Source organism: Euleptes europaea, chromosome 8 (assembly GCF_029931775.1).
Source record: "Euleptes europaea isolate rEulEur1 chromosome 8, rEulEur1.hap1, whole genome shotgun sequence".
Taxonomy (NCBI): Eukaryota; Metazoa; Chordata; class Lepidosauria; order Squamata; family Sphaerodactylidae; genus Euleptes; species Euleptes europaea.
This window is the reverse complement of record NC_079319.1, coordinates 66,869,178-66,894,707: the sequence shown is the minus strand read 5'-3', so window position 1 is coordinate 66,894,707 and position 25,530 is coordinate 66,869,178. Positions and strand designations below refer to the sequence as shown.

Genomic DNA, 25,530 nt, shown 5'->3' with positions numbered 1-25,530 from the left:
CACAACTTTACTGTTGACGATGAAGAAATGGAAATTGTTCAAGATTTTCTATTCCTTGGCTCCATCAACCAAAAGGGAGACGGCAGCCAAGAAATCAGAAGAAGATTGAGACTGGTAAGGGAAGCCATGAAGGAGATAGAAAAGAAATATAAGGATGTGTCATTAGTAACCAAGATTAAGTTAATTCATGGTATAGTGTTCCCCATTACTTTGAATGTGTGTGAAAGTTGGACAATGAAGAAAGGTGACAGAATGAAAGTTGATTACTTTGAAATGTGGTGTTGGAGGAGAGTTTTATGGATACCGTGGACCGCCAAAAAAGACGAGGTTCTAGATCACATCAAGCCTGAACTCTCCCTAAAATGACTAAACTGAGGCTATCATACTTTGGTCACATTATGTGTAGACAAGACTCCCTGGAAAAGACAATAATGCTAGGAAAAGTTGAAGGCAGCAGGAAAAGAGGAAGATCCAACATGAGATGGATTGACTCAATCAAGGAAGCCCTCAGTTTGCAAGACCTGAGCAAGGCTGTTAACAATGGGACATTTGGGAGGTCATTCATTCATAGGATCACTGTATGTCGGAAGCAACTTGACAGCACTTAGCACACACACATTTGAAAAGTCAAACGTTTTTGCTAAAAGTAATGTCTGACAAATATAACACTTGGGGTCATTTCTGTTGTTTTCTTTTACATCCTTACATTTTGTTCTTGGGTCCCTCACGATTGCGGAGTAATTGACAAGGTGTTGGTGCTGCTGTGCTTCATGGTTGTGTTTTGGTTTTAAATAGGTGTCTGAAGCTGTAGATCATATACAGAAAACACACAGCGCTTAGAGACACTTGTGTGGCTTGTAGCTTCTTGAGATTTTAAAAATCAGGATTCCAGTCTTCCAGACTACAAACCTCTAGGTGGGGCCTGGAATCACAATGGACCTCCGGGCTACGGAGATCAGTTCCCGTGGAGAAATGGCTACTTTGGAGGGGGGATTCTATGGCATTATACCCCGCTGAGGTCCCTCCCTTCCCCTAACCCTGCCTTCCCCAGGCTCCACCCCCAAATCTCCAAGAAATTCCCAATGGAGTTGGCAATCCTGGGAACAAAGACAGATCAAAAACATCACAATGCACTGAAAGGCAGGGAGGAAATGAACAATCATAGCCGTTCAAATTCACTGCTAACTCTCACGTCAATCTACATTCCAGTCCTTTTCAAGGCCCAACTCAACTTAAAAATGTTTGAAGTCATTTGAAGTTTTCCCACTATGACCACTGTGGAATAAAAACAGTATGTCCAGCCAATGCAGTTTAGTATCCACTATGGCGACGAAAATGATGTGGAGAATAATGTTAGCTTCTGCACGAGACAGAAAATAGAAAATTTGATTTTGATCAGGAATTGGGTTAGATGCTATATTTTTTTCTGCTGGTGCAAGAGAGAAGAAGATGACCCCACCAATTTCCTTTCTCATTGCATCTTCCTCTCACATGGGTTTTTAATTGACACAGGACTTATAATGCATGGCATAGCCTTTTGGGAAGTCAAAATGGGTCCTTCCTCCCTTTTGCGCTGGCAGAATAACTGCCTAGATCCAACCTGTTATTATATTGGGCTGGTGTTTGTTTGTTTTTTGCTTTGTTATCCATCAGCCTTCAGAGCAGGACAAACTATCAATCTAAATGAACATATAAGTAAAAATAAGATTCCCCTATGAGATTTCAAACTATGTTGTAAAAAGCCATTTACTGCATCCCTGTGAAATATATATTCTCCTCCTGAACTGCAAACTGAGAGGCATATTGGTTAGTAATGGACGAGACAATGACACATTTAGATACTGCACCCACCCAGATTTTACACTACTTTGCTGCTGTTCAGAAAGTGTGTGCATATTTTCGCTGTTTACAAAAAGAAAGATTGATATTAAAACATCCTTTCGTATATTATGTGTAGTGCTTATTGCACCTTATTTTACCTAGTACCTCAGATCTGCATCTGACAGTACTTTTGAAAAACGTGGGAGCTCTCTCAGGACTTCCATTGGTGTAGGACGATGGGAACTTTCAAGTTACACAGAATTCTCCATCAGGCGAAATGGAAAGGTAGCTAATTTTCAGGTATTTAGAAGGCAACATTGTTACTTTAAGGGACATTTAAAGATGGGACTTTGGGGGAGGTACATACCATCATACTCTTCAGTATATAAGCATCATTTGAAGTGAATCTTCCATCTACTATGTATTCAGAATTTATCTTTAGCTCTGCTAATACTACATCAAATCTCATCGGCATTAACTATTCTCTCTTTGCTAAGGACCCTGTCAAATTAGTGGATCTAGAAAGGCTCTCTGCAATATTGTTTGTTTCCCAGCTGAAAGCATTTCATGCATCTCGTTGAACATTGTTTGCTAACTTGTTTTCCTATCTTGTTTTGATGATCCCCCTTCTAGCAAGATTTGTAATCCAGATAACAAAAGTCCTGTTTATGTTTGTTGTAAAGGACATTCAGTATTACTTGATTAACATCAGCCTAGGTACGTAACATCATCATTTGTTTATTTTTGTTTATTTTTTTACAGATCTCTAAAGTAGAGTTTTGTGTAACTTGAAAGTTTGCATTCCAACATTTTGAATGTTAATGGAGCCAATAAAAGGTTCCCTTTTTTTTGCTCTGGTGCATCTGAAAATGTCCTCTGGCCATATAGTCTTGCCATATCTCTGCAATTTAAATGGAAACATGAAGTAGGGAGGACAGGTTTGTTTAGCCTGAAGAGCTGGGTATGTTTAGCCTGAAGAGGAGAAGACTGAGAGGGGATATGATAACCATCTTCAAATACTTGAAGGGCTGTCATATGGAGGATGGTGCCGAGTTGTTTTCTCCTTGCCCGAGAAGGCTGGACCAGAACCAACGGGTTGAAATTAAATCAAAAGAGTTTCCGTCTAGACATTAGGAAGAATTTTTTAACAGTTAGAGCAGTTCCTCAGTGGAACAGGCTTCCTCGGGAGGTGGTACACTCTCCTTCCCTGGAGGTTTTTAAGAAGAGGTTAGATGGCCATCTGTCATCAGTGCTGATTCTGTGACCTTAGGCAGATGATGAGAGGGAAGGCATCTTGGCCATCTTCTGGTCACTAGGGATGTGTGTGGGGAGGGGGAAGGTAGTTGTGAATTTCCTGCATTGTGCAGGGGGTTGGACTAGATGACCCTGGTGGTCCCTTCCAACTCTATGATTCTATTATTCTATGATTCTAGGTAAAATTCAGCTGATCACATGGCCAGATACAATCATGTAGCCTGTGGTGGTTGAGGCCACCATGTATCATGCGTACATCTTTCGTTCAGAAAGAGAATTTTATATACAGGTAAAGTATCCCTTATCCAGACATCCCATATCCAGACTGATCCAAAAACTGGATCCTTCGAGCCAGCATGCAGGCATATCTGTGCTGCCTGCGTTCAGTGTTTCCTCTCACCTAAAAAAAATAGAACACAGTGTACACTGCATCATAGGTGGAGACTGAAAGCCTGCCGTTGTTAGTTTGTTATTAGTCTCGTTTAACAGCTGATACAGGTATTCTGGTGAGATAACTACACCTTTGCTTTCTGACGGTTCAATGTACAGAAAATTATTTAAACTATTGTTTAAAATTACATTCAGGCTATGTGTATAACATGTATATAAAACATAAATGAAATTGGGCCCCATCCCCAAGACATCTCATTATGTATATGCAAAAATTCCAAAATATTCCAATATACAGAAAGATCCAAAATACGAACCACTTCTGGTCCCAAGCGGCCTGGATTAGGGACACTCAACCTGTATATACTGTATAATTATTAAGCTGGCAGGAATTGTAATAACTTGAGGTCTCTCTTCATCTTGTCTTTTTCATTCAACAAGCGAGAAAGGCTTGTTGAGAGGAGACGACCTTAGCTCAGAGATGGAGCACACTATTTGCCTGCTGAAGGCTCCAGGTTCAATCCCTGGCATCTCCCCTTCAAAGGAGTTCAGGGAAGAGGGTTGAGAAAGTCTTTGGCCAAAAACCTTGAAAGATCACTCCCAGAATAAACAGTACGTGATGGAATTATAGTTTGACTATATTGCAGCTTCAGGTGTTCATATGAAAGAATGGCGGTGAATACTTTTTAAAGGAAAGATGAGCACTGGGAAGTCCAAGTAGAAGAGTTACTGATGACAGGAGATAGGCTTGTTTTCGAAGAATCCACTGTAAATGTCTTTTGTCTCGTTTGATATAATTATGCAACGTTTTACTTCCATGGAAGTAAATTGTAACAGCGGATTGTAATTTTTGTTTTGCCCTTGAAAGGGGCTTAGACAAAAAGGATAGCTGTATCGTCAGCTAGGGTTGCCGACCTCTAGATACTTTATCCAAAACTTAACACAGAAGAAAAGGTATGTCCAGACTATTGTAACAAATTACAAAACTGTATTAAACAATGTGAAACAAACAAATCACAAACTGTATACAAAAGGTAAGTATAAATCCTACAGTCTCATATCTGACACACTTCTGAATTACTGTTGTTTTCCAGGTGCAGAACGAGGGTACACAGGTAAGTGTGTTCTGGTATGTTCAAGATATCTCTGTGTTCAGGGAGGAAGAGGAGATATCTTGAACATACCAGAACATACTTACCTGTGTATCCTCGTTCTGCACCTGGAAAACAACAGTAATTCAAAAGTGTGTCAGATATGGGACTGTACAAAGGATTTATACTTACCTTTTGTATACAGTTTGTGATTTGTTTGTTTCACATTGTTTAATACAGTTTTGTAATTTGTTACAATAGTCTGGACATACCTTTCCTTCTGTGTTAAGTTTTGGATAACGTATTTACACACACAGAGGTGTCTTTTTGTACTGACCTCTAGGTACTAACTGGAGATCTGCTATTACAGCTGATCTCGCTGATAGAGATCAGTTGACCTGGAAAAAATGGCAGCTTTGGCCATTGGACTCTGGCATTGAAGTCTCTCCCCTCCCCAAACCCCACCCTCCTCAGGGTCCACCCCAAAAACCTCCCAATAGTGGCGGAGAGGGAACTGGCAACCCTATCGTCAGCTCTTAGCCGTGGTAGCACAATGCAACTGCCATGTTCAGAGATAGTATGTTCCTGCAGTGACAGGAATTGGCTATTGCCTTCATGTCATATGTATGAATTTTCTGGAAGCATCTGTCTGGAAACAAGACATCTTTGTTCATCCATTTTATATCTGCTTCAGTTGCATATGACATTTTTGGTATAGATTTTCTTTTTAAGTGCTACTGTTAAGTCTTTTCAACGTGCATACTGATCTCAATATATCACCTCTCCCATGTTCCAGGACTATCACCATGCTGCCAGAGTGAGCCACGTAAGTTCCCTGCCTCATCCGAGGTCTCAGCATGGACGGTATGTGGATGACAACCCAGTGGTCCACTTCTTCAGGAACATTGTAAGTTTTCTTTCTACATTAGTCGTTTTGGGACTGAAAGGAATTAACAAGAAAGAAATATCCTACTAAACAATTAACCAGCATCTTGAGATGAATTTTCTTGTAAAATAGCATGCAAACTTTGATCTGGAGTCCGTACTACGGTGCTTTCATACATGTTGATCAATGCACTTTCAATTCACTTTCAGTGCACTTTACTGATTGTTTGCAAGTGAATTTTGCAATTTCACACAGTAGAATCCAATGCAGTGTATATTGAAAGAAGATTGAAAGTGTATTATTCAACATGTGTGAAAGTATATTCTTAGTATGGTGTCTATGCTCAGAGCCAGCATGGGGTAGTGGTTAGGATCGGCGGACACTAATCTGGGGAACCAGGTTGGTTTCCCCACTCCTACACATGAAGCCAGCTGAGTGACCTTGGGCTAGTCACAGTTCTCTTTGAGCCCTCTCAGGCCTACCTACCTCACAAGGTGTCTGTTGTGGGGAGAGGAAGGGAAGGAGATTGTAAGCCAATTTGATTTGCCTTAAAAGGCAGAGAAAATCAGCATATAAAAAAACCCTCTACTCCTCCTCCTCCTCCTCCTCCTCCTCAGAGGTCCTATATATGCCAGATGCCACATTTACTTGTACAGAGAATACAGAGAACCTTGCCTTCCTCTGAATAAGACAATTCACATTTGAGCTCCTAGCGGAAGTCACTTTACTGGCACCAGTAGAATCATACAGTTCGACGGGACCACCAGGGTCATCGAGTCCAACCCCCTGCACAATTATTTAATTTCAGCCCGTTGGTTCTGGTCCGACCTTCTGGGGCAACAGAAAGCAACTCAGCACCCTCCTCTATATGACAGCCCTTAAAGTACTTGAAGATGGTTATCATATCCCCTCTCAGTCTTCTCCTCTTCAGGCTAAACATATCCAGCTCCTTCAACCTTTCCTCATAGGACTTGGTCTCCAGACCCCTCCCCATCTTTGTTGCCCTTCTCTGGACACATTCAAGCTTGTCTACATCTTTCTTAAATTGCGGTGCCCAAAACTGAACACAGTACTCTAGGTGAGGTCTAACCAGAGCAGAGTAAAGCGATACTATCACTTCGCGTGATCTGGACACGATACTTCTGTTGATACAGCCCAAGACCGCATTTTCCATTTTATATAATTAAACTCCATATGCATTGTCCACTGTTAACTATGGCACTCGTTCTCAACCAGTGGTTTGTGTCTGACTGGTAGGGCACAGAGTTTTCATAGCAATTACTAAGAATTTGCCCTCCCTAAATTCCAATAATACTGCTAAAAAATTATTATCTTCATATTTTACAGTTACCATAGCAGTGAAAATTATACTCAACAGTCTTCTTACAATTTTCAACAACTAACGAAATTATTAATGTTGCTTGTGTTTTAAAGCTCTGAAATGGTTGTAGCTCATTAAAAAGCTCCAGTTCTTTCTGAGCTTTGATATACTCAGCAGTTGCACAGATATTTCTTGTACTCCTGTACTCAGTTTTGGACTGTGATCTCACACACACCTGCCCCTGGACATGCACACGGTTGGTAGGGAGGCTCAAACTCCTCTCTAAAGCCCTGACTAATTTTGATTATGCAAGAAAGGAACAGACTCATCTGCTGCTGAATGCAACTGCTCTATAAACTGTGTTCCCTCTCCATCTGGTGATGCTATTTTTCATAGTTTGTTTTGCTTGTGTTTCATCCTTTCAATTTTTTTTAAAGGCAGCCAGATGGTATTTTGTTCCTTTTTTATTAGGCCTAAGTAACCCCATAACTGGGAGTCAACATCCTTTTCTGGAAAATACATGGCCAGGATTTGTGAACCTTTGCTATTGCGTCCATTCTTTGCACCAATTCTCTCTTGCGAAAGAGAGAAAGAAAAATGGAACATACTGAAAGATGCAGAAAAGAAGACTGAACGGAAGAGAGATTCTAGCTGTACCCCAGCTAATATGAAATATACTTCCAGTGTTCCTGACATTAATATCTACACAAATTACTGTAAACTTGATATACTGTACCTGCTCTCCAGAACCCGTACACTTAAGAAACTGTTAAGACAGTATCAGTTATAAACAATAGACCTTCCCAGAGACTCATAAGAGCTGAGGGGCTTCCCGCTTGGCAGGCTACGTTTATGACACTTCCATTATGAAGAGACTTACAAAAAAAAAAACCACTTTAAGTCTAGTTGATGTCAATTGTATGGATGTTTGTGAAGCCATTGGACTGAACTTGACAATCCATCTCTTTCATGAGGTTTATTTGAAAATGTGCTTGGTGTTACAGGCTGTTACCAACCCTGAATCTCTAGAAAAGGCTGGGATACATAACTAAATGAATAAAGTGAGAGGAGGTGCTAGTAGAGGGTGGGTTTGATTTAGAGCAGGGGTATCAAACTCTATTGTTACGAGGGCCACATATGATATAAATGTCACTTGGCACTACAGTGCCTTTCCCCAACAAACTGGTTGTGTTAAAATGCCTTCTCTTGATAAGCAGCCAAGAAGCATTCTTAATGAAGAAAAAGGTCAGAGAGACCGGGTCTAACTTTCAGAGGGCAGTGAAAAGATCCTCCTTATTAATATTCAGCCAGTCATTCTTACTTGCCACCCTGTGTTGCTTTTCAGGTGTCCCCAAGAACATCTCCTCCTATGCAGGCAAAGGTAAGCATCCCTGAGAAAATCTGACATTCATTCACATTATGGATCATCAGTGTGTGCTAAAGCAGAGACTCATTAACTAGCTGAGTCTGACACCAAAATAATGTGAAAGCTTGAGAAAAGGAAATAATTTATCGTGCTTGGGTTAAACATGTGAGACACTGGGGCATGACTCTATTATATAGAAAGATATCCTATATTGGAAGGACTTTGAAACTTTTCCCAGAAAGCTGCTGCACAATGTAAACACTCTCTCCCAGCAACACTTCTTAAAGCATTTTACTCAAAAAGAACAGTTTGAGTAATGTCACCTGCCGGCCAAGCAATCCCACATTTTAACACTGGGCTGGTGTATGTGTAAAGTGCCTTCACATAGCCAACTTATTGCAACCCAAGCAAGGGGCTTTCATGGCAAGTGAGAAGCAGAGGTGGTCTTCCTTGGAGGTCTCACTTCCAAGTCCTGACCCTGCTCAACTTCCGAGATCTGACGACATCAGGCTATACCAGGCCGCCTTCCCTCCAGCACTGGGCTTACACTGATCTTAAACAAGAGATGGTTTACAAGAAAAATGCACCCTGCTATTGCTTCAGGAGAGAAGGTGGCATGGTACAGCCCAATTTCATCAGATCTCAGAAGCTAAGCGAGGCCCGTACTTGGATGGGAAACCACCAAGGAAGGCTCTGCATAGGAAGGTAATGGCACACTGCCTCTGCTTCTCACTTGCCTTGAAAGCCCCTTGCTGGGGTCGCTGAAAGTCCTGTGGTTAGAGGTAAACCCGCAAGCTCACATTCTTCAGGATATTTTTAGGGATTCAGCGGCTCCAGCACCAGTCATTAAACAGCTCCTGAAACTCTGTGCTTTCCCCCAGGTTTCTTAATAGCATAGGCTCGTGCTGAGCCTTCTTTCATCCCCGGCTCCCAAGCGTAAACACTACTTTCAGAATGCATCCCACTGAGCTGATCCCGGTCTCAGTTGACAATCTGACACAGTGGTCACCCTTCTCCACCTTCATCTTGCTCTAGTTAGTGGACCACTCTAGTGCCTAGCTTATTTGTCTGTCCTCGTAGTTGCTTTCCCTCTTGGAGAGGGTGAAATGCTGAGCAGGTCCCCACTGAATCACTCTTGGGTTCCTCACAGTAGGGACTAAGAAAAGAATTGGTGATGGCTAGCAACTTGGAAAGCTTTAAGAAGGGAGTGGACTTGTTCATGGAGGAGAGGGTATCCATGGCTATTAGTCAAAATGAATACTAGTCATGACGCATACCTATTCTCTCCAGTATCAGAGGAGCATGCCTATTATATTAGGTGCTGTGGAACACAGGCAGGATGGTGCTGCTGCCGTCATCTTGTTTGTGGGCTTCCTGGAGGCACCTGGTTGGCCACTGTGTGAACAGACTGCTGGACTTGATAGACCTGGGTCTGATCCAGCATGGCTTTTGTTATGGTCTTATGTTCTAACAATGTACATTAAGGGCAAGAATCCTTCTAATAATGCCACATACAATTTGGGGGACTCAGGCAAAACCTCCAGGTGATTTCCAGTATTTGATTAGTAGTATAGTTTAATAGGGTTGGGTTACTAGTTGATATATTGAAAGACAGAACTGAATCGAGAAACCCACAGCTCCTTATTTCACCTGACATTATATACCAGATACCAGGCAACAAAATATAAGGAGATGCGTAGAGCGAATGAACTGAATACACCCCACATGGTATGGTGGCGAGAGAGTCAGAATACAATCTAAGAGACCCAGGTTCCACTCCTCACTCTGCCATGGACGTTTACTGGGTGAACTTGGACCGGTGACACACACTCTGCCTAATCTACCTCATGGGATTTTGTGCAGATAAAATGGGGAATGGGAGAATGTTTAGGGTTGTCAACCTCCAGGTACTACCTGGTGATCTCCTGCTATTACAACTGATCCCAGCCAATAGAGATCATTGGTTCTTGTAGGTTATCCGGGCTGTGTGACCGTGGTCTTGGTATTTTCTTTCCTGACATTTCGCCAGCAGCTGTGGCAGGCATCTTCAGAGGAGTAACACAATAGAGATCACAATAGAGATCAGTTCACCTAGAGAAAATGGCCACTTTGGCAATTGGGCTCTATGACACTGAAATCCCTCTCCTCCCCAAACCCCACCCTCCTCAGTCTCCACCCAAAAAACCTCCCGCCGGTGGTGAAGAGGGACCTGGCAACCCTAAGAAGGTTGTGAGCCACTTTGGGTCCCCATTAAGGCATTAAAAATGGGGTACAAATGAAGTAAATGAATAAATTCACAGTTACTATCACGTTTTAGCTGACATATCAACTTTCAGGCAAAGATATTTCCCAACTCACACATCTGTGTATCAGAGACTGGACCGGCAACATCATGTATGCAACGCATAAACGTAAGAGGAACACATGCAAAAGCAAAATATTGCAAGGTATTGTCTCAAAACCATGACGGTATCATGTATGTTCCCTCCCTTAAACTTGCTCCAGGAGTCTTAGTTCAACATTAACAGAGACAATTTCTCTCACTTCTTGCATGCCCTCAGTGCCTTTTTGCTCCACGGTGGTCACCTTGTCACTGTTTCTGTTTCTTATGTATGCAGGGGAGAGGATTATCCTTCAGCAGATTTAGCTGGGTAGGTGATGAACATGCTTTCCCTTGCAGCCATTTTCTTTTGCCCGGGCCCAAATGGCCCCTTTCCTCTCCAGCCTTACAGAATCCTGACATCCATGTTTTGACTTCAGCTTCGTTTGCTTGATTCCTTCTGATCCATTCCTGGCTCCCAAGCAATTTGTTTACGCCCGTGGTTTTGTTGCTTGCTTTTATCCAGACGCCTCTCCAGCTTACGGTGCGATTAAAACTTCTTTCACCTGCGCATAAACACCACAAATGCACTGCATGAAATACCTGCCTCTTTCCTTCAAGGCTATTGAAAGGCTCTGCTTATCTCTGGGTGGGCGGCCATGGTGGGAGGGAGAAGCAGCGTCTGAAGGAATTACTTGCACATAACTTCCGTTTGGGCTGGAATAAGGCAAATTGCTGGCTAAGAACGGTGCATTTCCTGGCTAAGAAGCGTGTGTTTTGCTTTGCGTCCGTTGGTGGCATTTATTGAGGTTCTCAAAGTTCATTGGGTTGTTTGCCAAGAATGGAAAAGGTGTGAAGCAAGACAGGGGAAATTTCAGACGGAAGGCGAGATCTCCCCTACGTATGTGCAAACTCTGATGAAAGAAAAGAGATATTACAAGACGATTCTGCTTGAAGCGCTCAGCATGCAAAACTCAGCTCCGACAAGGAAGCTGTCAGCTCAGAATTTGCTTGGAGGAAATAATATACTTCCAGCTTCTAGAAATTATTCTGCAACAGGGACTTGGGACACAGTTCGAACTTAAAGGACAGATGCCCTACTGTTCTGCTTCATACGTTCTAATTTGATTTTTCTAAATACATGTAATAATGGGTTGTTGTTTTTGAAAGCGGCCATTCTTGCTTGCCTTCAAATTGAACCAATTTGATTCCTCATTGATTGAAGGCTACGGCAGCTTCCAAACTCACTTGAACCAACTGGCCCAATTTTTAGTAATAATTTACAGCTAGGTCCAGTTTTCAGGGGCTCTGTCGCCACTAAAGGTGGTTGAATTTGTCAGTGTTCATGACAAGTACCCCTGGGCCTGATGCTGCTTTGAGGAAATACAACTAGGCCAATGTACATTCAGAAATTGATAACTGGAAGGGGAGTCTGTGAAAGACTGACAATGTTACCCTTACGGCATTTTCTGTCATGTTTTCAGCCCAGGAAGGAGCATTTGCCAGCAGTTTCAGTGAAAGGTTTGCATGACCTCAAGCCGGTCCTTAGTAGCCTTACAGTGCAATCTCAAGCAGAGTCACGCCTTTGTAAGTCCATTGAAGCCAATAGGCTTAGAAGGGTATAACTGTGCTCAGGATTGCGCCGTCAGTTCCGTACTGGGAAGCAACAAAAACCTTTGGCAGCCTCAGCAGATTGGCCAGGTGCGCATTCTGAATGAGCCATTTGTCCTTTAAGATCGTCATTATGTATAAACCTATGGGTAAATCTGAGCCACTTTTATAAAGAATAACGACTCCAGCTACTTTAATTACCATTTTGGCTCAAAACGCATTTTTGAAAAACGGAATATCGCCTTGTATTGTAGTGTGGTTGATAAGGCAGTTTTCAGAAGTTTGAAATGGTGGTTTGCCCCTCCTGGGGGGGGGGGGCTTTTAAGCTGAAGGACCACTTCACAATTGCTGAGAGGAACAGTATTTGAAAATCTCTTCAGATGGTTATGCTTTGTCTCATTTTTTTTTAACACTGCTTTTCGAAAAGCGGACAACACCGAAGTGTAAGTACTTGTTCCATAATATAAACAACAAAAAAAGTTATCTTCAAATTACCTTGAACAAAAAAAAAGTTATCTTCAAATTACCTTGAATAACTCTTTGTAAAACCTTCAAGGGACAAATACTTTATGCTGCAATCTTAAGAAAATTTACCAGAAGTAAGCCCTCCTGGAAAAAAATTGGTCTTACTTCTGAGTAGGCCCGCCTAGGCTTGTTTCCGTATTTTGTTTATAGTTTCCTCTACTATTGTATCAGTTCCATGATTATAGCACTTATCGTTTGATAGCCTGAATGCATGAAATGGGTTGCATTGGTTATCATGGGATTATTTATTAAGCATCATCACGTTGGGCAATTTCTAATTGTACATGGCAAGATACATAGTAAGATACTCTAACAGCCATCCCTGAGAGCTGCAGTGGCCACAGACAGCGTGGCTGTGGTTGCACCATGGCGCCTCCAAAGAGGTTCGGCCACTGCAGCGGGGGGGCATTTTAAAAAAGAAAAATAAGAAAGGGGGGGAAGCCCCACCGAAAACAGCGGTGCTGCGCCAACAAAAAGCTGGCGTAGCACTGCTGTTGCTAACGGGCGTTCCCGGGCTGAAAGGGATTAGGAAGCTGCCTGCTGGAAGCTCCGGCCCCGGAACGCCTCCTGGGGTGCCGGCGTGAGAATTTGAGCTAGCAGGAGGCTGGCGGGAGGCCGAGCCAGCGTACAAGGGCCACTCTGCCACGGCAGTCCAGAGGTGCCGGCGCAAGTGGCACTATGCCAGCATCTGTGCCAGTTTGCACGGTGCAAGTGGCACGGACGCCAGCGTAGGGGTCACAGCACCTCCTTAGCCCATATGGCCTCCAAGCTCAGGAATGGGCTGTTAACACACTGACTAACTTTTAAACTGAATTAAATTTACGCTCAGCTACCCAGTCTATATATTTTAACCCCCTTACCTATGTATTTTGTTGCTACCAGATTATATTTTCTTCCAGCGCTGGAGGAGATTCCCATTCTGTCTGTCTCCTATTATCTAATCATACAGGTGGCTAAAATATATTGTGGTTGAGAAATTGTGCCATTTCTCTTTTGTAGGGCGGTGAAGCTCCAAGGCATGGATATGGAAGTGGCAAATACTATGAGCATAAATATGCTCATAAGGGACACAAGGGATACCACTACGATGGCCAGGGCACGCTGTCTAAACTCTTTAGACTGGTAAAGTATTAAAAAATACACTAAGCAAGAATTTATTGTAAAGGGAGGAGGGAAAACTGTTCCTTAGCTATCAGATTACCAAGCATTTCACTGACTTAATATTTATAGAATATGAGGGAAAGGCCTTAAGTAATCATCCTGGAGATCAGCAACATTGTTTGTAAAACAGAAATTTGTTGTGGCTGCAGAAGCTGTAAGGTATATAAAAGTCTGTTAATTTAGCTCAGTTCTTCCATCTTGGCCGCGCTAGTATTAGCAATAGCCCCTGTAAAGTTTCTTAGGTACATTTACTCTACCACCTGATGTGCCCTCACACGAAGAGTGAGCCAGTGCACCGTGCATGGTTTTTATCTATAACAGTAAGGTTGCCAATCTCCAGGTAGTGGCTGGAGATCTCCCGCTATTGTAGCTGATCTTCAGGTGATAGAAATCAGGTCTCCTGGAGAAAATGGCCACTTTGGCAATTGGACTCTATGGCATTGAAGTCCCTCCCCTCTCCAAACCTCAGACTCCGCCCCCAAAATCTCCAACTCGGTGCAGGCAACCCTATATACCAGGCTTGTTCCTGTGACTTTCAGAGCAAAGCAAAACCACCCAACTGTGTTACTATCAATCCCAATAGGAAGTTGCAGCACCCCAAACAATTGCATCCACAGAGATCCACAGAAGAATTTTTAAGCAAACCTTGCCTGTGTCCAACCCAGGCTACCCAACCTTTCCCAGCTGTGTGCTAACTGCTGCAACTGGTACTAGAGGTAGACCCTGTCTTCACCATGCTTCAAAAGGTTACATTGCACAGGGCAATCTGTTGGCTTAGTAGCTCATGTCATCAGCATATTTTCACGGTGATCTATACATCCTGAAGTGGAAATACAGTCCATTAAAACAAATGGAGCACCCATTTAACTATCCATCTTATTCTTCACCATAATTATCCACTATGTTCACAGTGATATTTGATGTGTTTATGTTTCAAGTCTTCAGCATCACTGCTAACAGTTTCATTTTTACGGCACACCCATGTGTTTATATATTTAAACTAACCTCAGTTTTTATGAACTGTTAGCGTTGACGATTACGTTTTTGTGGGGTTGGGAACTAGGGTTGCCATTTCCAAGTAATAGCTGGAGATCTCCTGCTATTACAACTGATCTCCAGCCAATAGAAATCAGTTCAGCTGGAGAAAATGGCTGCTTTGGCAATTGGACTCTATGGCATTGAAGTCCCTCCCCTCCCCAAACACTGCCGTCCTCAGGCTCTGCCCCAAATACCCCCCACCAGTGGCACAGAGGGACCTGGCAAACCTATTGGGAACAGAAAGGAAATTTAGCACAAAGGGGCAATTAACCAAAGCTCATGGCCAGTCTTCTGGTCATACACTGCTGTGGATCTAGATTACATTTTCCAGTTGCAGAGTGGCGTTCTCCTGCCGGCTGCTGTAGCCCACTGACCTCCACCCTGAGGAATGATATTAGGTGGGGCTGTAGTGGGAAGGGGGACTTTGTGGAATTGGCCACTTTAGTTGGATCCAACCCATTCACTTTAATAATTTGCATGACATGGCTTCCTCCAATGTGAAGCTCCCATTTTCTTTCAGAGCTTTTTTTTTTTTTTTTTTTTTTTTTACTGTTCATAGATTGTAATTAGTGATTTCACCTAATGTGCTGATCTGGGTGGCGGTTCCCACACTACCTCTCATAAACATCTGCAAAACATATTTATCAGATTATTCCATTTTTCTTTGAACCCTGACTCCTTAAAATAGAGCTAATTAAAGCACAGTTTCTACAAGTAATGGATTTAAAAGGTCCACACAATGGCGAAATCGACACTTTATAGCACATAATTAATAGCTAATTAAATATAATTATAATCCTCTGGCCAATATTGATGAAATGGGGTGGTTCAGAAGCCATTTAGACTGCAAACGCGCAGGGAAATATTGAAAAGAGGTAGCACAAAAGCTTGCTGAAGATATTAAAAAAATTGGAATCAAAGCTGAAAAGGAACCAAACAACATCTAGTCTAACCTCCTACTACAATATAAGGAAAATAAACAGGAGATTGCTGGGTACAGATACAAGAGGAGGTTATATAAAAAAAAAAATCTAGATCCCAGGAAACCCCTAAACATGTGTGATTCCTAGGGTTGCCAGCTCCGTGTTGGGAAATACCTGGCGATTTTGGGGATGGAGCCTGAGGAGGGCGGGGTTTGGAGAGGGAGGGACTTCAATGCCACAGAGTCCCATTGCCAAAGTGGCCATTTTCTCCAGGGGAACTGATCTCTGTCACCTGGAGATCAGTTGTACTAGCGGGAGATCTCTGGCCACCATCTGGAGGCTGGCAACCCTAGTGATTCAGGCTTCACAGAGTTCTAGCTAAACTACCTGTGATCCTGGTCTCTTTGCTTATATTTGGAGCACGGCTGAACAGTCAGGAAAATAAAGAAGTTCTCTGAGCTTCTGCTAACCTTGAGAGAGAGAACAATGGCATCTTAAGCAGTCATACCCTTGTAAGCCTTCAAAGGACTGAGGAAGGTATTACTGCAGCAAAACACAATGATTAACGGTTCTGAATCAGGGAAGTGTTTTTAAGTGCTCTTACTAGCTCTGTTTCCGCCATCTATCCCTCTCAGCACTGCAAGTGCCTCTTCACGACAGCACAATAATTATTTCGCTGTCGGTTGTAGCACTCAGGGTGCTTTGCTCTTTTCCATGGCACATCTGCTACTTGGTGGGTAGATGGCAAGGCCGCACCTCTATCAGATCTATCCAGAATGAGAAGCCGAATAGCAATATTCTTCAGTGTTGCAGAAAATTCCAGGTACAGGATTTGCTTCTGCTACTTTCAGAATGCATTCATACATTAGAAAGTTGTAAAAACCAGAAATGAGCTGGCCCTTTTCATTAAAGGCATTGGGTAGGAACCAACCAGCTTTTCCACTGGTGAAAAAAAGGGGAAGGGTCATCTTTGACTACCAATAGGGTTGCCAACCTCCAGGTACTAGCTGGAGATCTCCTACTATTACAACTGATCTCCAGCCAGTAGAGATCAGTTCCCCTGGAGAAAATAGCTGCTTTGGCAGTTGGACTCTATGGCATTGAAGACTTCCCCTGCCCAAACCTCACCCTCCTCAGGCTCCGCCCCCATAATCTCCAGGTATTTCCCAACCTGGAGCTGGCAACCCTAACTACCAAACAAACTGTGCTAGGGATCATGGCACCTACATGGGCAAAAGTGACATGGGAGATAATCTGCCACCAGTCTCAATGAGACAGGTGGTCTATAAATGAAGTAAATAAATAAATAAAATGGGGCTGTAGTAAGTAGGGGGCTGGATCCAGCTCATTCTGTAGACACCCACATTTGTGCAGGTTTGTTAACAACCCTATGAACTTGGAAACCACTAGCTTCACCCTCACACTAACAAGCTATTACCAAGTATAACTGTAAATTTAGTTTCTTTTTTTGTTTGCTTTTGTGATCTCAATTTATCTGGCATGTCCAGTAACATGGAAGAACACTTGATCAGCTTGTTAGAAACAACTTAGTCAAAACTCTAATTCATTGAACAAGAACATTACAAAAATACTAGCACATCTTTATGTGACGTTTCGTTGGAATAAACTCAGGCTATTTAAAAAAATTTATCAGAAACAAAGACAAAATTTCCTAGAGGAAAACAATGTTTTGTCAATGCAATACTCAATTCTAGGCCTCAATTAAGTAAGCACTACTAATATGCACCCTCTATTCATGTTGAAGGGCCTTGTTGAAGAGCCAGCGTGGTGTAGTGGTTAAGAGTGGTGGTTTGGAGTGGTCGACTCTAATCTGCAGAACTGGGTTTGATTCCCCGCTCCTCCACATGAGTGGCGGACTCTAATCTGGTGAACCAGGTTAGTTTCCCCACTCCTACACATGAAGCCGGCTGGGTGACCTTGGGCTAGTCACAGCTCTCTTAGAGCTCTCTCAGCCCCACCTACCTCACAGGGTGTCTGTTGCAGGGAGGGGAAAGGAAAATGATTGTAAGCCAGTTTGATTCTTCCTTAAGTGGTAGAGGAAGTCAGCATATAAAAACAAACTCTTCTTCTTCTTCTGAGCCCGGTTTTGGTGGGGAGAGTGGGGTAATAAGTGGAAATAATAAATAAATAATAAATTCTAGTAAACAGTTCTAACAAAAGGCCAATTTAAATCAATGGAGGCTAAAGATCTGCAATGAACCACATAATGATTTGTAGTCTGTAGAAAAAGTTAGTGCTTATTTCCATCAACAGATTAGCACAATTGGATATGACACATATATATTCTGTCTATTAGTGGGGTGCTCATATTAACATCATGTAATTTCTTTTTCCAAAGGGTGGATCCGGTTCCCGACCTGGTTCCCGGTCCGGCTCTCCCATGGCTAGGCGCTGAAGCTCTAAGATATCATTGAAGGACTATGTTCTCTGCTTCATAACAAAGCTGCCTTAAAGATTTAATAACCAATTGCAGAATTCCCTAGACAGAAACACAATCTATTTGTTAATGTCCGTTGAGCTGTGTATGCAGTAGGAGTATACAAAATTCTATTGGCAAATGCTGACCAAAAGTTGAACAAAAGCAACCCCTCCGCCCAAACCCCCCCCCCCAGACTTGCAATGTACTTTTTATTTGCTGGCAGCAATATTTTAGGGAAAGTAGTGGAATTCCCCATTTTACTTAGTTTTCTTTAAGGTGTTCCCAAAGAATATAGGGCTTTAGATTTCTGAATGCGTACAACATTAAGTCCCTGTCAGATTTTTGTCCCCGCAACTAAACCCTAAGTAACAACCTAAAATGCAATTGTCTACATTTTTAAGCACTGGCATTAACGAACCATCGAAACCCTTGCTGTAACCCGACAAGCAACAAATAAAAACATGTGCAGAAGTTGTAAGGACTGTCTATCCAAACTTTTCATTTGATTTGGTTTCGGTTTGGGTCATTGGTTGTTGTTTTTTAGTACCCCCTTCTCTCACAGAACTGGTTTTTTTTTTAAACTTTCCTAACAGGATTAGCAGTCATAGAAAGGTATATTACATTAGGAGTTCAAGGTATGTGAGATGTGGAAGAAGGTAGCTGTTACTGTTTCACTAAGACAGAGCAATGTTCCTAAGGAATTATGTCCGTTCCGAGGGAACGCTTTGTGAATGACCAGTCGCTCGTCACACCCAACACATTAGGAAAAGAGTGGCCGAGAGAGAGAAAAGAGGATATCAAATCTGAATTAGACTCGCTTTACACCAGAAAAAGAGGGATAATCCCCAAGAAGCGAAAACCTGGATTTGCCCATGTGGATAAAGGGATGTCCCTGAAACTCCACACTTGCTGCAAACCATTTTTTGCAGCTAAATTTTTTTTAAAAGTCTAATTTCTGAATGAGAGGAAGCCCTCGGGGGAGGAATTTTCAGAGAGTCCTGCACACCTAAAGTTAGCATTTCCTGCTGTCCTCTTATTGGTGCGGCAAGTTCAAATATGCAGTGCATCGGAGTAAATGACGCTTTACTTGTATTACGGTAGATACGTATGAAAACTAATGAACTAGAGCTAGGCATTAACAGTGATACATGTAATAAAGTATACGTATGTGGAACTGGGTCTCCCAAACCACACAAAGAAATATGCTCTTCTGAATTGCACTGTTCTATAACCTTCAACCTATTCCTTCGCTCAGTGACCTCCCTTTACTCATCATCCAGTGTTTTATTTGAGCTTGTATTTCGTAGGCACTGTTTTTAAGACTAAGTTGGCTCCTTCCCTTAGCTCAGCTAATGCATATCATGAGTTATCAATGTTAATGCCAATTGATATATAGATGTTGTTGTTAGTGATAGATCTACTGTAGGTTTCAAACCACGTTCTTAATATGCAGCATTGAACGATGAGAGGGTAGAAAAGCACAGACACTAAACCAAACAGAACACCAAAACTGTTAAGCACAGACACCTATTACATCTTCTTTTAAGCGATGTTGTTGGCTATGTGTATTTTTCTATGTGTAGCCTCATCCAGTTGTGTATTCCACAACATAATAGTAAGTGGCACTTAAGTGTATTGTTCTTAAAAGTGTATGAATACAACTCCTAAAAAAAATCATTATTGAAATAAAATACTCAACTTTTAATGAAATTTGGAGGATTTAATTTTTTAACCCAGCAATGTGTGCTTCAAGGTGGATCATGCAAACCAGTAGAACTGAAATGTAATCCCTCCACATTCCTATGCCTGAATTAGATTGTTAGTGTTTTGCATGAAGCCTCTGCATAATATTAGAAAGGAAATAGAAGACACACATGAGAGAAAATATGTTTTCTTCTCATCTTTTCTCGTTATAGAAATGTTTGCACCTCTTTGAAAACAGAATTCCATCCTCAACAGACTTACTTGAATGTACATAAATATATTTAGAATTTGCTTACAAATTCTCATCGTCTTGGCTCTCAAATTACCTACTGCAGTCAACGTACCTCAATGAAAACCATATGTATCCTGCGTTCAAAATCTACACCTTTAAACGGGGGGCTCAGGCCTAAATTGGAAGAGTGAAAGAATTTATGCTCTACAAAAAGCCTGTATCTTCCAATAAAAACAGCATTCGCTTTCCTAAGAGGAAAACACTTATCCAGACCTTTGTTTTGAAAAGTAGAGTGGGTGGGCTTTGGGCAAAAGTAGGCCACCCACAGACAAGGTATGGGGTCTGTATGTATGACGGTGACTGCCCAGGTCTTTTCCTCCATCTGCTATTCCAACAAGATTTCTTAAAATTCATTTATAGTGCAACTGCAAGCAGAGTTAAACCCTTCTAAATCCAATGGTGCCAAAAGGGCCAGAAGGGAGTAACTATGTGAAGGACTACACTATTTGTCTCTCACTGTCAACCATGGTCTCGTTCCTACGAAGGTAATACAGTTACGCCAAGATGGTACCACTTCAGAAATGCTGCTCCACACACACAAAAATGGCTGGCCTTCCCCATGATACACCAGTTTCTATGCACATGGAAGTTTTTTTATATGGAGGAGCATTCAATCAAGCAATCTTCCCCTTTAGGTCTGAAAGGATACAGCACCTGACTATATATCTGACACTTTTATCTTGTCTTCTCTCCATAGAGCATATCTTATCCTTTCTCCATGGTTTTCCCATTTTGTCCTCAGAACAATCCGGGTGCTGTAACCACTGCACCACACAGCTTTACCGCCTAAGTGTCAATTATGTCAAAGAGCCAAACCTTCTTGTGCTTTTGCATAAATTCCTGCGTTTCTGATGTCATCTAATCTGTCTCTTCACAGATTAACTAGATATGGCAATAAACTCTTGGTAATCTCAGTTTCTTCCCTGACAGGCACAAATGTGTAAACATCCCCCTCCCTAACACAGCTGTACTGCAAATACAAACCTTTCAGTGATATGGAAACACTATATATGTACACTCTTAACACAATGTGAAAGGTCTATTATCTTGTGGACTGGCTGCGGTGTAGGGTGAAATTGAATTATCTTGAATGCTATGAAACTTTAACCCATAACAACCTATTGGATTAAGTGCAGGTAGAAAATCACACATTCCAATTTATAGTAACAACTCTATGTTTCAATTAACATGTGAACTCACCCCAAGACTGGTGATCCTAACTGGATACAAGAAGGTCAAGAAATGCCAACATTCATATAAAACTGATCTTATGTCAAAATATCACTATGTGCAACACCACATTAAAACAAGGTCCGTTCGGTTCAAATACCTTGCTTCATCATACAATCAACTGTTTTAAAAAGGTGTTTTACCACTTCTTTACCCATGAATATATGTACCAGTAGACTGGAGAGTAGTAAATGTTACCCAGCTTCAAGTTTAGGCTAATGGGGTCTGTACTTGTTGAGTGGGGAAAAGATCTTGTGGTCATAGTAGATAGCTCAATGAAAGTGTCAACCCAGTGCGCTGCAGCAATAAAAAGGGCAAATGCTATGTTAGGGATTATTAGGAAAGAGACTGAAAATAAAATGGCTGATATTATAATGCCCCTGTATAGATCTATGATTCCCTGACCTGGATGGCCCAGGCTAGCCCGATCTTGTCAGATCTCAGAAGCTAAGCAGGGTCAGCCCTGGTTAGTATTTGGATGGGAGACCACCAAGGAATACCAGGGTTGCTGTGCAGAGGAAGGCACTGGCAAACCACCTCTGTTAGTCTCTTGCCTTGAAAACCCCATAAGGGTCCGCCATAAGTCAGCTGCGACTTGACGGCACTTTACACACATAGATCTATGGTACTGTGTACAGTTCTAAACTCGCATCTAAAAAAAACAGAAACACATTGCAGAGTTGGAAAAAGCACAGATGAGGGCAACCAAGATGATTAGGGAGTTAGGTCACCTTCACTATGAGGAAAGGCTGAAGAGTCTTGGATTTTTCATTTTAGAAATGCGATGACAAAGGGGGGGGGATATAATAGAGGTTTATAAAATTATACATAGGATAGAGAGAGTTGACATAGAGAATTTCTTCTTCTTCTCCCAAGCTACTAGAATGCAAGGGCATCCAATTAAGTTGATGGGCAGTAGATTCAGGATGGGCAAAAGAAAATATTTCTTTACACAGAAAGTGATTAAAATGTAGAATTCGCTGCTAGTGGATATAGTGATGACCACAGGCATAGACAGCTTTAAAAGGGCATTAGACGGATTCATGGAGGATAGATCCATCAGTGGCTACTAGCCATGGTGACTGAAGGGAACCTCCACGTTGAGACAGTGAATCCCAGTGCCAGGAGGCAACATCAGGGGAAGGCCTTGGCCTCTATGCCCTGTTGTTGGCCAACCAGAGGAACTTGCTGGCCACTGTGAGAGACAGGATGATGAACTAGATCAGGGGTGTCAAACATAAGGCCTGAGGGCTGGATTTGGTCCCTTGAGAACTCTTATCCGGCCCACGAGCCAGCTGAGGCAGCAGCCCCCTCCCCCCATTCTCAATCTGGGCTGGCGAGGAATGGCCCAGACCAACCAAGTGACATTTATGTCATATCCAGCCCTCATAACAATTGAGTTCAACACCCTTGGACTAGATGGACCACTGATCTGATCCAGCCAGCCTCTTCTTACGTTCTTAATATATTGGAAGAAACCATCACCTTTTCCAGATTAATTTCTTCTCACACTAGTGCCAGAGCTGGATTTATGTACATACACAGGAAAGTACAGTTTAGGGGCTCAAATAGTGAGGGGACCCTAAACACACATATACACAAAGAGTTTGATCATGATGGGTAGCCATGTTAGTCTGTTAATAGCAGTAGAAAAGAGCAAGAGTCCAGTAGCACCTTAAAGACTAACATTTCTGGCAGAAATGTTGTTTGTCTTTAAGGTGCTACTTGACTCTTGCTCTTTTCTACACACAGAGGTGTTTTGTGCATGGTTGCTTTAACCTCCTTTATTCCCTGTTTCAGCCAGCATCAAATTTTTCAGTATGCACGATACCTCATTCCTTGGAAGCTCACCCGGCTTAAACAGAGGAAAACAGAAGATTGGCTTCTCTCACAGCCAATCACAAAACAGTGTGTAAAGAGGCGGGGATTCAAGTGCTTCCTGCCACCTCAGATCTCTTTCTGAGCAAAAGAAAGGGTGCCGAGTTGTTTTCTGTTGCTCAAGAAGGTCGGACCAGAACCAATGGGTTGAAATTAAATCAAAACAGTTTCCGTCTAGACATTAGGAAGAATTTTCTAACCGTTAGAGCGGTTCCTCAGTGGAACAGGCTTCCTCGGGAGGTGAATCTCCTTCCCTGGAGGTTTTTAAGAAGAGGTTAGATGGCCATCTGTCAGCAATGCTGATTCTGTGACCTTAGGCAGATGATGAGAGGGAGGGCCATCTTCTGGTCACTAGGGGTGTGGAGGGGGGAGGTAGTTGTGAATTCCCTGCATTGTGCAGGGGGTTGATGGCCCTTGTGGTTCCTTCCAACTCTATGATTCTATGAGCTCCAGCCAGCTGCCATATATTCCCCATTATGGTGTGTGATGGACTAATATCTGTCAGTGACTCTAAATGGATGGAGCTGCTGCTGGAAGAGGTCTTTTACTCTGGGTTACGGTGTGATAGGTTGTGCCTAGTGTGACTGGGGCAAAAACCTGAAGGGTGACAAAAGAGAGAATTTGGGGAGAAAGGTCCCTTCTCTAGTCACTGAGGGGAGTAAGGGGGTATTCCTGGCACAAGTGTTGTGTGAAAATTACTGTGCTGTGAAGTAATTCCACAGAGATAAAGGAAAGGAGAAGTGAGAATCTCCACATTTCCTAGTTTTAGGCACCAGAGTATACACATGAACCTCCGTGTGCAGGTTATGGGACTAAGCTACCATAGTATGGGACTAAGCTACCTTAAAGTGTTGGAAACCTAAGGTAGATAAAATATAATCTGTGCTGTTATGTGTTCAGCAACTCATTATATGTATAGAAACTTTGTACCTTTCCTTAATACTAGTTTTCCCTCCCATACTTTCCCCTGCGAAACATAATAAAATTCTGTTGTTTTATTGTTGAACTGAGCAAAGCCTCTGGTGTCTCAATTGTCTGAGGTAAAGTGAAGTAGGCAGCGTGGGAGAGATCCCCCCGTCACATGGTGCTAGTGGGCTGCTGGTTCTTTGTCGCCGGCTGATGATAGCATCCTGCCCAGCAGCTGTTGCAGGAGCTGGCTGTTGCAAGGGTTGGCACTTGGGCTTCCCAATCGGCCTGGGACCCAGCAATGAAGCAGAGCCTCGGCATGATTCCATCCCCAGCTCCTGCTGCAAAGGCTCTTCCCCCACCGGACCATGTAAGTGCAGCGGATCCAGGGCTGCCACTGGGATAGAAGCCGGTTAAGGGGCCACACTGGGACAGCCATGCAACATGATGAAGCGAGAAGGTGGAAGTGGGCAAAACCATTCCTCCTCCCTCTTGCACCAGCAGAGCTTTTCCCTCGAGAGCAAGGAGTGGTTGAATGGAGGCACAGGAACGTTATAGGAAAAGGGCAGAAAACTCCAATGGCAGGATGCAACCATCAAAAAAGTTGAGCCTGGCGACTGGCATGTGGGCTACTAAAAAGGCCTGGGAGTTGCTCTTTCCTGCAACCAGGTGTGCTGCTGTTTGTACAAAATGGACCTGACCTCTGTTTATTTCCTGACTCCCAGTCATCAAAAATCTTATTCCAAGAGATGGTCATGGTGAGGGGAAACGAAGCCTCTACTTGGGGTAACCTTCAGTTTCAGAGCAGGTTTTCAGGGGGGGGGGGATATCAGAGCCAGCCGAAGTCTTGACCACGGGGGCTGTCTGAAAGAGATTGCTCATTCGCGAGGGGAGTCTCCTTTGGAAACCTGGTGGTCAGCAGCTGTCGAAGCCAGTTCTTTTAGTTAGACGGTATATCCCTCCGGGCGGGACTTGGTGAGCCCCATCTTTTTAAAAACCCTTATGCTTGATCCAGATCAACCCACTGAAAGATTGGTCAGACACGTTGGCTCCGATTACACAATCCCGACTTCAAAACTAGTCAAAAAAAGAAAGTAAAAGGGGAGAAAGCACAGAGCCGTAGCTCTGAGCAAAGGCGAACAGCCAAACCCGAAAAAGCCAAATATCTATTCAGCTTTTTCGAGAATCACCTATTTGGCTTTGGGCAGACCCCCAGGTTTTGGTGTTTGGTAAACCTGAACCCTGAAAATTACCGAAATGACTAATTTCGGGTTTATTTTCAGTTCAGGATTATCAATATGTACAACCCTACCCCAAGCACTTCCAGAGCAGCATGGCTTACAGTTCTCACAGGTAGAGGTTGGACTAGCAAC

General features: G+C 42.7%; 1 protein-coding gene across 1 annotated transcript in view; it reads left to right on the top strand.

The window, feature by feature from the left end:
* MBP (myelin basic protein) overlaps window positions 1-18,306 on the top strand; it is a 115,771-nt gene extending 97,465 nt beyond the window's left edge. Inside the window, exons 4-8 of the mRNA XM_056854523.1 lie at window positions 5,353-5,463; window positions 8,109-8,144; window positions 10,748-10,780; window positions 13,585-13,707; window positions 18,067-18,306. Of these exons, the coding sequence (XP_056710501.1) occupies window positions 5,353-5,463; window positions 8,109-8,144; window positions 10,748-10,780; window positions 13,585-13,707; window positions 18,067-18,123 (360 nt within the window). The 3' untranslated portion in view covers window positions 18,124-18,306. The remainder of the gene's footprint in view (window positions 1-5,352; window positions 5,464-8,108; window positions 8,145-10,747; window positions 10,781-13,584; window positions 13,708-18,066) is intronic.
* Window positions 18,307-25,530: the final 7,224 nt, after the last annotated feature.